Here is a 16,621-nt window from a genome sequence, read left to right as displayed (position 1 = left end):
CTTACTCCTCCAGTCATCACCATACTAATAAGTTCAGCACCTTTAGCTCTTTGAACAAAGAGGCTGGCTAGCCAGGTTACTGTGTGTTTGAACAGGCTGATAGCGGCTGGCTGTGGGCCACCACTCTAATCCACTGTTTGTGTATTTCCTTGTTGGCCCCACAGCAGTGTGAACATGGCCAGCGCTCTGGGCTGATGTGCAAACATAGTTGGTGAAACACCCAGTATTGCATTACTACCTGCTTGTTAGTGTGTGTGTATCAACAAAGAGTAGCTTGTGATTGGTTGATGAGAGTATGTCTGCCACTAACCAGTGTTTTAATAGTTGGAATTTCACAAAATATGAAAAAATCACAAATGCACATCACTCAAAATTATCAGAGCCCAAAGTTTTTTTGTGAGATTTAATCTGATCCACAACAACAACATTTTTTTAGCATCTTTGAAGCTATAACCAGCAATTGTTTGGCATTTGTAATTGGTAATTGACTTCAATAATTAATCAGTTATCAAAATTATAATCACTTAATATTCCTGTGTGGTGCAGTTTTTTTCTGTTTTTCCTGCCACTCTTGAGTCAAACCAAGAATATTATGAAGATTATTATGAAGGTTGTGCTCATGAAGTTCTAAACAGAAGGGCTTTTCTGTTTGTGCCTCTCCTCAGGGCTGAAAACCTACCTTATCTCAGGGAGGAAGTGGGAGCACGACGTACAGTGTGGCTGTTCTCAGCTGGGACTGCCAGATGGAGATTTTGTTGGGATCAGCCTGGCCTCCTGTCCTCAGCCCCACACCCCAGACCTCATCCCTGGGGGAGCGCAGGCTGCTGAGCCCTTGCTGCCCCACCAACCACCAGACAGGAGTGGGGTAAGTCAATCCTCTGCTATTCACTCTGTAATGTGATGTTGTATCTCAAACTGCTTCTGTGTGATGTGTTTTTATTTTTCAACCACTCTTTCGGCTATTCGTTTCTCTCTCTCCAGCCTCCCTGTATGCCCCGTAGTGTGGTCCTGTCTTCCGGGGCAGAGCTGGGTGATGAGGTGGCTGTGCTCAATGGCTGCCAGGAAGAGCACAAGACTAGCAGTGCCAAGGTACAACACGCACAAGTGTGCACAGCACCAGTGTATTTGTCAACCGCTCCTTTTAAGCATGATTAATTTAAGCTACTCAATAATCATGTCCTGTGTCCCTCCATTTTTGTGTCTTTTCTCTTTGCTCTTCCTCTTCCTCTCCACCTTCTCCTCCACCTCCAGTTCATCCCAGGTCACAGCCCCAGGGCAGCCAATGGTCTTCTGAGCCCCCCACTGGAGGACCCAGTGCGAGCAAGCCAGAGCTCCCTGTGCGACATGCTCCAGGAGAAAGAGAAGAAAACTAGCACTAGCACAGGGACCGGCACCAGTCTAGGCATGGCTGGTGGCACAGGAGCAGCGGGTACGGGCATGGACCACTCCGCCCTTATGCAGCTGCGTGCCAAAAGTTTCAGAGAAAAGAGTGACGCCCACTTTGTGGATGTTATCAGGGAGGACAGGTGAGTACGGTGTTAAAGGTGGAATTCATGAACTGATGATTCCACTCAAGTAGACAGTACAGTTTTGTACACATTTTAATAGACTAAAAGAACAGTTCAACACCAGTTATATGAATTATATACACTTTTCTACTAGTATCCACTGATCAATTTTAAGCTCCTTATCACGTTCAAGGTTGTAGGGCTGGGGGGTATCCCAGCATGCAGTGGGTGAAGCGTTGCCAGTCTGCAACAGAGGCAACACATATTGTTAGACAGATACATTCACGCTCCCTCTCTCCGGAGTGTGGCAGGGAACATACAGTATAAGAACACAGAGGCAAACATGCAAACTCTCAACAAAGAGGCTGCAGAAGTCTACCATACTCCATTTTTATATGATTACTTGACAACTTTAATAGCTGAGGTGACAGAATTGAGAAATCTAAAAATAAAAATCTCTGTGCTTTCTAGTCTGATGAAGGACTACTTCTTCAAGCCACCCATCAACAAGATCAGCCTCAACTTCCTAGAGAGACCTTTGGAAAAAGCCTATCGCAGTAGCTACAAGGAGGAGGTACACACACACACACACACACACACTCCTACTTCTGTGTTATTATACCTTCAAGAACATTCTAATTACTTTTGATTAGCCACCTAATTTTCCTAACCTTGTGAGGAGATTTGTCAAAGAACAAGTCTCACGTGTGAACAATATATCCCAAGGGAATTGTGGATTGACAGTCATGGATTACAGACAAACACCATTGTCATAATACATCGAGGGGTTCTGGACAGTGTGCTTTGTGTCTTTGCGTGTGTGTCTGTCTGTCTGTGCGTGCATGTACGAATGTATGTGAGTGAATTTGGGGGGAGGGGTTGCCACAACTTTTTCCTTGTATTCCCCGTTTCCCAAATTTTATGCCACATTAGTGGCAGCGCACTCACACACCCAGGACTAGTTCCAGTTGGCCTGCATTGACCTCACAGCCTTGCAGCCCCCTGCTGTTACACCAGTGTTACTACAGAGCTAGAAAAAACTCCCAACATTCAGCCTCTCAGCTCATCTCATGCAAAAATCTCTACAATATGGAGACATTGCCAATTTTTTTGTGTATTTTGTGTGGTTGTGACTTTCTGGCTAAACTGCAAAGTTAAAACTCCTGATATCATTTACATCAGAATCATTATAATTTCAAATGTTCAATTTGTTTCTATTTTAATACATTTTTCACTTTTTATATATTTTATATATAATCAAGTGTAGATAGTGAATAGTTGTAACTGTGGATACAATTGTTTTAGTCTACTTCTGTATTTTTGTTGCTATATTGGGTTGTATTTGGTAAATTATTTGTTTTTAGTTTTTAATTTCGGTTTCAGTTTTATTTTTAGGTCTATATATATGTGTGGGTGTGTATTACACTTTTAAGATAGGTATTTTGTAATGCACACAATAATTCATGTATTCTAAAAAATATGTTATACAATAATTTGAAATTACATTCAGTTAAATTTTACAAAGCACACTAGTTTTTTGTTTATGTGTGCATAAACATAGAGGCATTTACAATATAAATAGGTATATAAGTTCTATTTACTTGTAAACAACAGTATTTGCCCTATTTTAGTTTTTCGTTAAGTTTTTTGTTTCATTTTTAGACGTTGTTTTATATACCCACCTTTCATCAGTTTGCTGTATTAAACTTGATAATCACTGCCTACCTTTCAAACAAGCTCAACAGAATTATGTTTTGGGGGTTTATTGATTGTTTATGCCTGCCTTTTTCTGTTTATAGTGCATTGGACATTCATAATATTCTATATTTTATAGATGAACAAAATGAAAAAATGAATTAAGCCTTTATAGAAACTGTATTTATCTCTCTAAGCACAGAAATAATAGTAAAACATGTATGTATGTGCATTGTAAGGTGCAGAGATGGTTTCAGAGAAAATTCAGCTACTGCTTCATCACTCTTCCCCTTCAGGTGAAAAACGAGGTCCAGGTGCAGACCTTTGCAAGCTCCACCTTCAGCTCCTTCCTGGATGTTCTACTCAGCTGTTTTGTCTTCCTGGCCCTGACCCTGGCCTGCTTCCTTCCACCTCTGGTGAGCCCGGCCACCGTGGGCCCTCCAGCTCCCGCTGCTCTGGCCCTGGCCCCCCTGGCTGGCCTGTTGGAGCTGGCCTCCCTGGTGCTCTCCATACGGTGAGGATCCTTAGGCAGATGACATGCAGATGGACTGAGTGTTTGAGGATGTGTATGTGGGAGTGGGCGCATATGTTTGGTATCAAAAGAAGTTTGACCAATATGGGTTTTAAGGACAATTAAAACATATTTATATAACATACTCATTGTCTCAAACTTTGACCGTTTTTATGTAACAAAATGACAAGGACTCAATGTTTTCCCCAGATTTATTTTTTCCTGGCAGGATAGAAAAGCCTCTAAAATGTCATTTAGGTTGTTGTTAGTGCTGTGCCATCAGAGCCCAAGAATATGCAAGTGTTTGTTCCAAATTGGCTGCTGTAGTGTTTAGTGGGAATAAAAGCCTGTATCTCTTGCGCCTCAGTGGCACAGTATTCAAAACCACTGATAGACCATCATGTAGCATTACAACTCTCCACTGAAACCAACACAAATTATTTTATGTGTTGGTTGGCTCCCTCACCACAATAGATTAATTTCCCTGGTCAGATACAACTGGCTCATGTCCAGTTTTGTGAAAGACCAGTATTGGCTCAGAAATTGGCACAATGATATACTGGTAGCAGGTATAGTTCCAAACCAAAGCCTGAGGAAGCTCTTACAGATCGAAATGTTGCCTCAAAAAAAGAGAATAAAATGATCTATTGTTAGCTTAACAGTGTGCAGACCTCACTCTTTTGTACCCTGCAATGAAAAAAATTGCACCTGAATGATTTGCCTGGATGTGTCATTCCAAATCTAAAAATCCCCTTTCTGCTGGGAGTTTCCAGTATTCAGTAAGTGCTAAAGATGTGTTTTTCTATGTGTGTGCATGCGTTTCAGTGGAGAGTATTTCAAAGTGAATTAATTTTCACTTAGTGCAATGTGTAAATGGGCAATAAATCTTCATCTTCTAGCTGGGAATTGGACAGCGTAGTTGTGTTTTAATAATGTGTCTTAATTAAATACTGACGAAGAGTCTGCTTTAGTTTTTTCCTCTGACTGAGTAGGAAGAGGACTGTGGGTGGAGTGAGAATAATAGGTGGAAAGAAAATATGTTTTTCTTTACTCTGTTTTCTGTATATGTTCTATTTTTAAGCCTTTTCATTTTTTGAATTATATTTATTTTTAAGTCTTTGTTGATTCTCAGTCTGACTCAGATCATGAGTTAAAGAATGGAATGATATTGATCTCCTCTCCTCTCCTCTCCTCTCCTCTCCTCTCCTCTCCTCTCCTCTCCTCTCCTCTCCTCTCCTCTCCTCTCCTCCCCCCTCATCTCCTCTCCTCTCCTCTCCTCTCCTCTCCTCTCCTCTCCTCTCCTCTCCTCTCCTCTCCTCCCCCCTCATCTCCTCTCCTCTCCTCTCCTCTCCTCTCCTCTCCTCCCCCCTCATCTCCTCTCCTCTCCTCTCCTCTCCTCTCCTCTCCTCTCCTCTCCTCTCCTCTCCTCTCCTCTCCTCTCCTCTCCTGCAGTATGGCCTTCTACCTGGATGAGGTAATGAACTGTACCCGCTCCCTGCTCCTGGTGGTCTCTGGCTGGGTCCCCCGTCATGTGATCGGGGCCGTGTTGGTGTCCCTCCCTGCCATCTCTGTCTTGTCCCACCTCACCGTCAGCGTTCACCTGCCTCTCCAGGTAAACCTGGGTGTTGGGTGGTTGGGGAGGTAAAAGCTGGAAAGCATTGTGTGGGTGAATGAATACAAGGGAAAGATTGTACTGTAAGTGGGCATCACTGTCTAGAAATCCTCCTCTGGACAATTAGCCTTCATATCACACTGACTGCAGCTTGGTTGATGACTGGTTTGGTGTCTTATGCAGTCCTGAAACAATTAGTCAAACAATAGATTAGTCAATTAGGAGAATTATCAATAATTATAGTAATATTTTAATTTTTGAATAAAAATATCAAATGAATGAAGGAATCTCTGCATCAGCTGAAACTGGCATCTCAACAGACAGGACAACTGAGGCAGGATCTGATGAGTGATGAGACATCTGTTATAATTGTAATAGGAGTCTTTTAATAAGGTACAGCAACTAACATTTGGACATAAAGCCTGTTTTCATCAAAGTCAAAAGCTCCTACTATAACCATGTGCTCTGGGTCTCATCATTCCTGCTTCCTAAAAATATCAAACACACCACAAATTGAATCATTTGGGGGCTTTTTTTGGCTGGTGATCAGTTAAAGACACACCACCAGTAGTAGTACTGCGACTGATTTAACTTCTGCTGCCACTTTCGGTACAACTATGCTACCTCTCCTGTTATGGGAACTTGTGCCAACTGTGGTAGTGGTAGGACTTGTGATTTCCAAGCTATAATGGTTTGCCATCATTGATATCTCTAAGCCAAAGTAAGCAGAGAAGAGTTGGGCGGGTTGAAACTTTGCTCATGGTGGTCTGAAGCCAGAGATCCTCAGAGACCAGCAGAGCTGTTAGCTGGCATTAGTACTGATAGGAACTGTAGAAGGAAAACAGCTAGGAGGCTTCAGGAGGCTTCGCCTGTGGACCTTGGCACCATAAATGTTGACATTTCTTCTTTTCTGAATTCTGTATGTGAGAAGATTGAGAGCGGCTATACTTTGCAGCGCTTTTGTGCTGTTTTGAGTCAAGGCCACATCTAGCTCTGTAAAAGTTTGACTCTCCCCCTCCAGCACTGAGCCAACGGCTGCTCGCAAGATGTGTGCGGTGTTTTGATATCTTGTTTTTCAAGGATTTTCAACACCCAATTTCTCCCCCAGCCGTCTCCCCTCTGTGTCTCCCCTCCACTCTCTCCATCTCTTCGGGGCTTGAAGATCAAAGCGGTAGTCTCAGGGAGAGTTGTTAATTAGATATGCAGTTTTCTGGACTTTAATGCCTTTGAAGATATTAAGACCCAATAACAGTGCTTAGAAGGGGACATGACTGGGAACGAGGGAGGACATGTGTAGGAGTGAGAGGGGAAAAGATGTTATCCTGTCAATGTAATCATTAATAACCTACGAATGTCCCCAAATGACTACTGCTGTCTGCATGTGCGTTTGCTTGATCCATGCATATGTTTGAGAGCCCAAATTAACGTTTTACATCACATATATCTCAGAATTAAGGTATTTCCTCCCATTCGTGAACCTTAAATTTTTTTTATGAAGATTATATTTTGAAAGGGAGTGTGGTCTTTATTCCACAGTTGGTTTAGATCGCATTTCACTTCCAAATGTTGGATAACAGATAAACTGCACACTAAGAAAAGGCATCGATAAAGTGATATTCCACCGGGCAAGAAAGCACTAATTAAAGATATTTATCTTTAGTGTAACTAGTGTTAGAATGAGTAACAAAATTGAACACACAAGTAAAGCTGTTGGTAAAAACATATGGTACAATGAAATCATAAAATGAGAGTTAGTCAAAAACTAAGATGAAACATGTCTTTTAACGCTAGTATTATGTTATCCTGGGTTGTTGATTCTATGATGCTAAACCACAGTGGCCAAGGTAAAAACATTCAGGTCAAGTCAAGACATGACCACTAAGACCACGAAGGCCCTGAACAACAACATAAAACATAAAATAATTCACTCAAATTTAGCTCAGTACTGATTTTATTAGATGATTAGATGATGATCATTTATTTTGTCACTACTGCTTTTTACGGCTGCTTCTGCTCCATAATATAATATTTCATTCAATTCAGTATTTCATCCATAATATTTCTGGTTAATCTCAAGTTTGAATAGTTTAAGTTAAAATATGGAAAAATTAAGTATTCCTAGAAACTGACTGATACATTTAGTAAAACCCTACTTTGAAGTTGGTTCTTCAGAGTTTATGATCAGCTGTGTGCCTTAAGAAGAACACAGTCTTCATAAAACATCCACATTTCAATCATCTTTAATCCCTCTCAAAAAATCCTTCTGATGATACAAAAGAAAAAAAAACTGAAACTTAAATGGAAACAAAAACTAAAAGTGTAAATATACTCATAAGTAACTAAAATGAAAGTGGAATCAAAACTTGAGATTCAAAGCCTGAAAATAAAAGTAAAAGTAATTTGAAAACTACATGTGCCTTGCTTTTAACATAGCTAGTTGTTACAGTAACATTGTGTGATATTGTTAGCATCACTAGCTAGTGAAATACAGAGGAAAAGTCATTGAGAAATGCAGAAACATCATGGTTTGCAGTGGAATAAAGGGAGATGTTCCCTGAATTGACAACTAGAACTCATCGAATTTCCAGAAGGTGTTTTAAAATGTTATTAGAGGCTAAATATATTTTAGGAAAAGGTGAACATGATATAGCTGCCAAAGGCTGCCAAAAGTTACATTCAGAGAAGTCTGCAGTGGAAAGTAATTTTATGTGTTTGTTCGATAGTCATTGTTGACAGCACGCGCTCATTTTACAGCTGAAGTCGTAACAGTGTATCAGTATTACTTTACTCATACAGCACGATGCTCACAAATATGCTCGCCACTACCTATTAGTGACGTGCAGAGAGCCCAGTATTTGTATTTGTATCTGTATTTGTCGAGGCAGCAAAATTATTTGTATTTGTATTCAAATAAAAGTGGAGAGAGACCTGCTGATAGACTTAACAGCGGAGCAGAGGAGAGAGACTGAGATAAACATGTTTTTTTTTCTTCCTGAAAACAAATAATTATTAAAATATTTGTATGAAACAAATATCAATATATTATTTGTGCTTTACCGCATTAAGTATTTGTATTTGAGCACACCCCTACTACCTATCACGCAGTTTTCTTGGGTCTTTATTCCATTGGACCTGATGAGCTGAATTGCGTTTTGTTTGTTATGTTTTGCTCTTACAGTATATTATTCATGTTCTGCGTTGGTTTAAATCACTTCAAACACTAAATCCTTTCCTCCAGGTGACCATGTTCTTGTGCTGTGCCACCATCCTCGCCATCATTCAGTATTGTAACTTCTGTCAGCTGAGTTTTTGGATGCGCTCAGTCCTAGCCACAGCTACAGGGGTCGCCCTGCTGCTGCTGCTGTACAGCCCCTTGCACAGGTACAGGTGAGCGTTTGTTATCTGCAGACATGCATAAATACCAAATGTAAACATACAGTGCAGAGATACACATGCAGGAGCAAACAAACACTCATACACATGTGTATTTACAAGACACACACCAACACATAGGCAAGTTATTCTATCCACAACATCTTCTTAATTTAACATTTGACATTTTGATTATAAGATTCTTAATCCAGACTGAGCTCAACTGAGTTTATACCATTTAGTATGCAAGACCTGATCATCATGCAGTACTACAAAATCCTCATTTTATTTTCCCATATACAGTGTTCTACCTTAGATCTACACCAAATATTAATTCATCATAAATTCAAGCATGGATTCATAATTCTGCATTAACTCCATCTTCCTGTTTTTCAGCCAGCAAAGACAATTTAATTTGCTCTGTGTCATCTGTGTCTGTTCATGCGTGTACATTTGTGTCTGCGTGTGTCTGTGCATGTGTGTACATGACCAGTTTCTACTCCTGACTGACACCATATCGTCTCTTTCAGCTCCGGTAATAACAGCTTGCCAGTTCATGGGTGAGTGTCTCCGTGGGAACAGAGGGGTTTGATGGATGAGTGACATTTGAAGGGTCAACAGGAGCAACGGCTCCCTTTTATATTTGTCATAACTACAGCTCTCTCTGGCTTTTACTCAATCTCATGCTTTCTGGCTCTTTATTGTCCTATCCTTCTCTTTCTCTTTCTCTTTCTCTTCCTCTTCCTCTTCCTCTGTCTCTCTGTAAGTGTGCACCAGTAGTAATGGCTGCTTAATGTCACTAGCGGTGGAAATGACTCATACTGCGCAGCCTGCGCTGGCTTGAATTGTGTATTAGAGCCACAAGTCAGTTAACTACTCTACTGCACTACTCTCCTTCCTTAGTCAGTTAACATTTTGATTTGCTGATCCTTCTCAGGGTTATACAACACCTGACAACAGGTGCAATCAGCTGTTTATACTTCCCGATTGTCAATTTATTTTATTGGTATCAAAAGAATTCAAAAAACATACTGAGACAGCCACATTCTCCATGAAATGTTTTCCATTCAGAGATGGATCAGTGAGGCCACATCCTTAGTTCCTAGAGTTTATGACACGGTCCACACACAGATACAGTACGTACTCCATACTCTTGGAATGTAGCTGTGTTAAAATGATAAAAAGCCATACTTGAGCACACTGTTATTTTAGTTATGAGTCAACATTTCAGGACCTTTCATATATTCATCAGTTTTGTCAGCTCCTCTATTTATTCAGCAGTTTGTTTGTCCACCAGCAGGGAACAAGAGGTTTCTGAGGTGGGTATTTAAGGACCCCAAAAACCCCTCAAACATTCTTACACTGAATGTGATGACTCTATATGTACACCTTTGCTAATTGTAAATACAAAAGTAGTTAATATGTTCCATCGTCTGCCAAAATGCTTTTTGACAACCACCCCAGAGATGAGGGATAGACATGTTGTTTTCAGTTAAAAATGGACATAATTGTAAGGCGTGTAAGTGTAGCAAGGTAGTCAATTATTTTTGAACATCAGATGGGATGTATTGAGGCCAGTTGAGAAACTGTAAAATTGTGGGTCTAGAAATATGCCCTTGATCATTGAATTTGAGTCACTGACCCCAAAAACCTGCTATGAAACTTAATCAAGGCTGCACTGGAAATATGTTATCATGATGTAATTTCATCGACATTTACATGGTTTTTAGCTGTTTTTTAAAAATGTGTTATGTGGTGGATTCTCATTCCATCTTTCTCCTTTTAATCCTGTTCATCATTTACCTGTTTTGCTTCACCTGCTTCACATTTCTCTTCTCATTTTCTCCCTCAGACTGAACCTCTCCACATCAAGTGATGTCGGCTCAACGTTTACCACTCCAGAATCAGGCCCTGATCCTCCCCCGCGACCTCTTGACCTTCTGGTCCCAGAGGCTGTCCTGGCCTTCTTTCTTCTTCTTCTCCTCGTCTGGTTCCTCAACCGTGAGTTTGAGGTCAGCTACCGTCTCCATTACCATGGCAACGTGGAGGCTGACAAGCACCGCTCCAAGATCCAGACGATGCGTGACCAGGCTGAGTGGTTACTGGGCAACATCATCCCCATCCATGTCGCTGACCAGCTCAAGGTTTTTGTTGCTGTTGAAACTAAAATATCAGACTTATCATAATTAGGAAGCTTATCCAAACGATGATTAATATATTTACTTTTTTCATGTTCTATAATCCAGAACGTTTTTAAGAATTTTTTTAAGGAAATCCAATTCAACCAATTACATTCTTAGTGGTTTTTTTCTTGAATGAAGGAGATGAAAGATGAGTCTATATCATCACTCGATACAACCATCTAGTTTTGATGAGAAAGCAGAAAATAATTGTCATATATATATATATATATTTATATATACAGTATCAGTCAAAAGTTTGGACACACTTTCTCATTCAAGTGAATGGGAAGAAGTTTTTGACTGGTACTGTATACTTATTCTAGTGTTCAAAATATTTGAACACATTTCTCTCGTAATATGAGCTCATTGTAACGCATGTCATCTGTGTCTCATTGTTTCCTCAGGTGACCCAGAGCTACTCCAAAAACCACGACAGTGTGGGTGTGATTTTTGCGAGTATTGTAAACTTCAGTGAGTTCTATGAAGAGAGCTATGAGGGTGGAAAAGAGTGCTACCGTGTCCTCAATGAGCTTATTGGAGACTTTGATGAGCTCCTTCGCAAACCTGAATTCAAAAGCGTGGAAAAAATCAAAACAATCGGTGCCACCTACATGGCGGCGTCAGGACTGAATGTCCGGCAGCTGGCTGAGAACGATGATGACTCTCCACACGCTCACCTGAGGGCACTTTTCAACTTTGCCCTGGAGATGATGGGCGTCCTGGACGACTTCAACAAAAACATGCTGGGTTTTGGTTTTAAGCTTCGCATTGGATTTAACCACGGGCCACTGACAGCGGGGGTGATTGGCACTACTAAGCTGCTCTATGACATCTGGGGAGACACGGTCAACATTGCCAGCCGCATGGACTCCACCGGTGTGGAGTGTCGGGTGCAGGTGAGCGAGGAGAGCCATGCTGTGCTCAGTGCCATGGGCTTAGAGTTTGACTATAGAGGTACCGTGAATGTTAAGGGCAAAGGTCAAATGAGGACCTTTCTGTACCCCAAAAGTGGGGAAAGTATATGCCAAGATCGAGCGGAGTTGAGCGTCGGAGTCGGACCCTCGACTGTGGCATCGCCGACAAAGACTTCAGAACCTGTTGCCCAGGCAGCAGCTCTTCTTCCCTCCTCTTCCAATCCTCCTTCCTCCTCTCTTTCCACACTCCCTCCTCAACCAAAAAGCGCTGTAAGGCCTTCAGAAGCAGGGCCTGAGCCTGTCCCAGCTAAGTCCACAGAGGTGAGGGAGGAAGGATATAGGGACGCTTCGCACCTCTCTGGGCAGTCCTCTGCCACAGACCTTCACCTCCCCTCCCGCTCTGAACTAGGCCCAGAACCTAGTGCTGCACAAGCGCCCCCCCAGGTGCAGCCCGCTCCTCTCGCACTTCAAGAGGAGGAGGATGAAGAGGCCGACGAGCTAACGAAACTCAACGAGGAGTTTTATGCTCGTCTCTGATCCATCCTTTCCCCTTCCCCTGTCTTTTATCCTCCTGCTGCCCCCAGCTGCTGTCTCTCCAGGACTGTTTTGCAGGTGTGGGCAGGATGTCCCTTCCTTTAGGCAAGTGTCTTTGGCATGGATGAAGAAGAGGGAGTTAGTCACTATAACACATACAGTGTCTATAAAAATGGCTACTAACTTCTTTCATGGGGATGTTGCCTGAGTGCTGGGGTGGGTTGAACCTGTGTTGAGCACAGCAGTACTTAGGGGAGAAGGCTGACAGGGATGAGAGGGAAAGGAAGTTATGTTCGTGTTATTGTTGATGATTTTTCTTATTCGTTTTTGTTATTAAGTGCCTTCAGGACTAGAACAGTGAACGAACAAATATGAATACTGAACAAAGTTTTAACAATCATTGCATGGGTTTTTCCCCATAACATGTAGACTGCGGAACATGCTGTGGTTTCTTACTCCATGCTTTTATCTTCAATGCAAGTATTTCTTTTTTAAAAAAATCATTATTATTGTGCCATATCATTTGTTTTAACTTGATCAAAGTCTTGACCTTACTTAAGGGAAAATCATTTGCAATTCTATATAAGTGCCAGTGCAGCGTGATAGGCTGAGCAGGGAACTATGGGAAGAATGAGGGAATCACATGAAGCAGTGTTAATTTATGTATTCTGCTTTGACACGAGGGCTTAATACAGTATTCATTTGTGCTAACGTCTCAGTTAAAAGGGGGCGTGCTACAAAGCAGGCTGCATAGATTTTAGTTTGTGTAGCAGCTAAATGCACATTTAAGCACAGGTCTTGCACAGTGTTTTCTAGACCACTTGTATTTGGTAGTTATTTACCGTGAGATAGCTTTTAAGAGTTTAAACGGAATTCCTGTCTGTCACAACAAGTACAATCAAAAGCACAAAATCAAATCAGATAAGGGAATAAAAAAGAAAATGGAAGAAGGTGGTTTTTAAAAAGTGAGATCTTCACAAAAGCAGGAAGGCACTTTAAATAGAATTAAAGTGATACTGTGGCCCAAAAACTGTCTCATGAGTATGAAACACTCACCCCTGTTGACCTGAAAGGTGGCTATAAAAAGGTTAAGGTTAGTTTCAACTGTGATTAGATCGAAGTGATGCTTGGTTCCAAGGAAACTTCTCAAACCGGCCCTGCAGCATAGTTGCACCAAAGTACGACTAAATACAACAGTCTCGATTCTCGACCACAAACTTTTTTAAAGCCGTCTTTTCAAGCCAAGGTCAGAGTTTGATATTCAGAACGTTTTGGGTGGAGTATTACTTTAAGTGGGACTGTGAGGGACAATCACTGTGTAGTTCTTGATTAGATGAAAGGGTGGTCCACATTGCTGTCGGTTAAAGTGTCAAATCATAGATCAGCTACAGTACTGTGTGAAAAACCTCTGACTCACATTTTGTGACGTTCCATTCGTTGCCTTCACTGCCAGAAGAAAAAACAAACACTTGTCAGTCCATCACTATATATTTATTCAGTAGTTAAGTATTGTCTGCCTTTAGCTGTGTGATTTGCTGTTGAAGGGGTGGGACTTTTAACTTTATCCCGTCACAGCCTCTATATTGAGGGGGCCCTCTACTGTATCAATATACTTAAATTGTGCCACTTTAATTGAGTGATCTATAGGTGCAGTGCAACCTAAACTAGCTGATTGTTTTGTGGTGCCTAAAAAGTATGACTGTATTTTTGAGTATTTTGGTTTTCAGAAAGTTTTGTATCATGCTGTTGTCATAATGAGGATAGATGATTGTATGTTTGAGGAAATTATGCTCGTTATGCAGGTTTTGCTGCATTTTTTTTGACAAATTCCATCTATTTTTTTTTTTTTTTATTTGTCATTAACTGGTTGCCTCGAATAGTGTGGTGGTGTACCTATTGAATAATGGTCACCTATGTAGTTCTCTTTGCTCTTTACTCACTACATGCTTTGTCTTGACTCCTGAAAGCACTTGTTTCCTCCTTACACTTTGTGTGCGTATGTGTGTATGAGTGTGAGAAAGTCAGTAACACAGATAAGATCACCGTAATGTGATGCAAAAAGAAATCAATCAACTACATGGCCACTGATAGCAGTTAGTTTAGCTATAGCTGCCTTCACCTGTAGAGAGGAATTACATACACAAAGCTACATTCTTTGAATCGGAAGAAAAACAGATGAAGAGGTTGGAATCTGTACAGTTATCCTGCAAAAAACATATCATCACTACATATTTTAGAGACGTCTTACCTTGCTATGGCCGCACACAGAAACAGAAATGACAAGAAAATGGAGGAACCATCTCTATTTATGTAGCCGTCTCCATCTGTAGCATTAAAAAATCTCTCTGTTTTACCTCTGCCATTGTGCACTCCAAACATACACAACCAGTGCCTTCTGAATTAGGAACATTTTTAATCAGTGTGTGGTTATTTGTATCAAATAATCGCTATAGCACTTGTAGTATACATACAATCAAAATCCAAAGAGGTTTCTCCAGAAGCTGTCGCTCTAGATTGACACACAAAAAAAAGCTACACAAGATCTGCTTTGTTGGTTAAAGTCTTCTTCATTGGTTTTAAAATACTTTCTATCAGGCTTTAATCTTGTACTCTCAACACGCTCACGTTTTCCAAACCTAGTAAGCTGTAGCACACACACACACACACACACACACACACACACACACACACACACACACACACACACACACACACACACACACACACACACAAAAAAAAACAGATGACAATACCAGGTATCAATTTTTAAGGGGAGTTCCTGTTTTTTTCCCCCCACATTTTCCAGATCACTCCTCTGCCTTACATAGTTAGATCATCTGTGATTTTCAGGCCATGTCGTCCTGGCTATAGCGAGCAGCAGCAGGATAAAAAAAAAAAAATCCATAGTAAATGTGAGGTGTGAGATTACACAGGTTGATGGGCACACCATCTCTCCAATAGCGCACATCTGTACACACGTATAAATAAAACTAAATATTAAAGTGAACACTGCCGACTCTGTGATCTGTGATGAAGACGGGGGAGAAGTATGTGTGGTGTTTTTTTTTTTGAACGAATGAGAGGTTTTCTTCTTTGTTAGACACACTACATTTTTAGTTTGATTCTGCACCGTACTATCACTCTTAAATGTCATTTCAATATCATTCTTTCTACAATTATGTTGAGCATTAAGCATGTATTACATGACTCTGCAAGTAATGCAACACGTGGGATTCTTCAAATCACTAGGCTTTGCTCATTTAAGGATTTTGTCCTTTTCTGACAGTGTATTGATAGATGATGTGTGTATTACGAGATTTTGTTTTTGCAGAGGGAAAAGAAGTGGCCCTACAAGTCCAGCGCTCCAGTTAAGAAAATACAGTCAAACCCCCCCCCCCCCAAAAACAGCTAAGTGCATTGAGCAGACGTTGAAGGGATTAAATCATCCCTGTTCTACATCCTTGTAGAAATGTGATTCTGCTTTGTGACAGAAGAATGAGGGACAAGCATAAAGGAATAAAGTGTTTTATTAGCACTTGTTAAAGTCATTGCAGTGTGGAATAGCACTGCCTAATCAGTCATTTAAATGGTGTTAACTCCATCTTTTCATTATAAATTTGAAAATAAATTCAACCCATATGTGTTTTTAATTACACTGGGACAAAAAATTAGACAGAGTTGTTTGATTTAAAAATCTTTGTGTATTTGTTTTATGTTCATGAATGAAATGTATTATGTATGTTTTGTGCACATTACCCATGTATCATTTATCAACACATGATCGTAATCTGTACACATTTGCACAAAGCACTCAGTGTTTGTACATATGCAGTTATTTTATGTCACATATGATTTTTTTTTATACATGTGCATGTGTCAGATTTTGCCAGAAAACAATGAAAAAGAGACATGTACTATCAAATTGATTCATTGTGTGTCTATTTGAGTAAGTGTGAGTGTTATGATTTTATTACCCTTTTTTTTCCAGTATGATTGAAATAAATCTCGAAGCAGAAAAGTAGTTGAGTGCACTGTGAAGTATAAAGTAAGATGGGTTCTTGTCAAACCATACACTATACGCACATTGCAGGTGGGTTTTTAGAAAGGCTTACCAATGTCCACGTTGTTCCAACACTGTCAGCAGGGTGGAGATCTTTATGATCTGACTAATATGTGGCCATATAGTGTGTATCCTGTATACCTGTATATTTTGCCAAATATTCACTGCCAGAAACTAGATAAGTTAATGATTTGCTTTTGATGTCTGTAATTACTCACTTTTAGCACCAAAT

At 40.6% G+C, this 16,621-nt stretch overlaps 1 protein-coding gene across 2 annotated transcripts in view; it reads left to right on the top strand.

Moving 5' to 3' along the window:
* The window catches only part of adcy9 (adenylate cyclase 9), a 36,953-nt gene extending 21,938 nt beyond the window's left edge, over window positions 1-15,015 (top strand). The window contains exons 2-11 of one of the 2 annotated variants that reach the window (XM_067582577.1): window positions 666-865; window positions 982-1,089; window positions 1,252-1,526; window positions 1,980-2,082; window positions 3,500-3,717; window positions 5,167-5,326; window positions 8,565-8,707; window positions 9,229-9,258; window positions 10,551-10,842; window positions 11,286-15,015. In XM_067582577.1, coding sequence (XP_067438678.1) covers window positions 666-865; window positions 982-1,089; window positions 1,252-1,526; window positions 1,980-2,082; window positions 3,500-3,717; window positions 5,167-5,326; window positions 8,565-8,707; window positions 9,229-9,258; window positions 10,551-10,842; window positions 11,286-12,332 — 2,576 coding nt within the window. In that variant the 3' untranslated portion in view covers window positions 12,333-15,015. Of the gene's footprint in view, window positions 1-665; window positions 866-981; window positions 1,090-1,251; window positions 1,527-1,979; window positions 2,083-3,499; window positions 3,718-5,166; window positions 5,327-8,564; window positions 8,714-9,228; window positions 9,259-10,550; window positions 10,843-11,285 lie in introns of both variants that reach the window. The other variant, XM_067582576.1, reaches the window with a different exon arrangement.
* Window positions 15,016-16,621: the final 1,606 nt, after the last annotated feature.

Source organism: Thunnus thynnus, chromosome 3, assembly GCF_963924715.1.
Source record: "Thunnus thynnus chromosome 3, fThuThy2.1, whole genome shotgun sequence".
NCBI lineage: Eukaryota > Metazoa > Chordata > Actinopteri > Scombriformes > Scombridae > Thunnus > Thunnus thynnus.
This window is presented reverse-complemented; position numbering and strand designations above follow the sequence as displayed.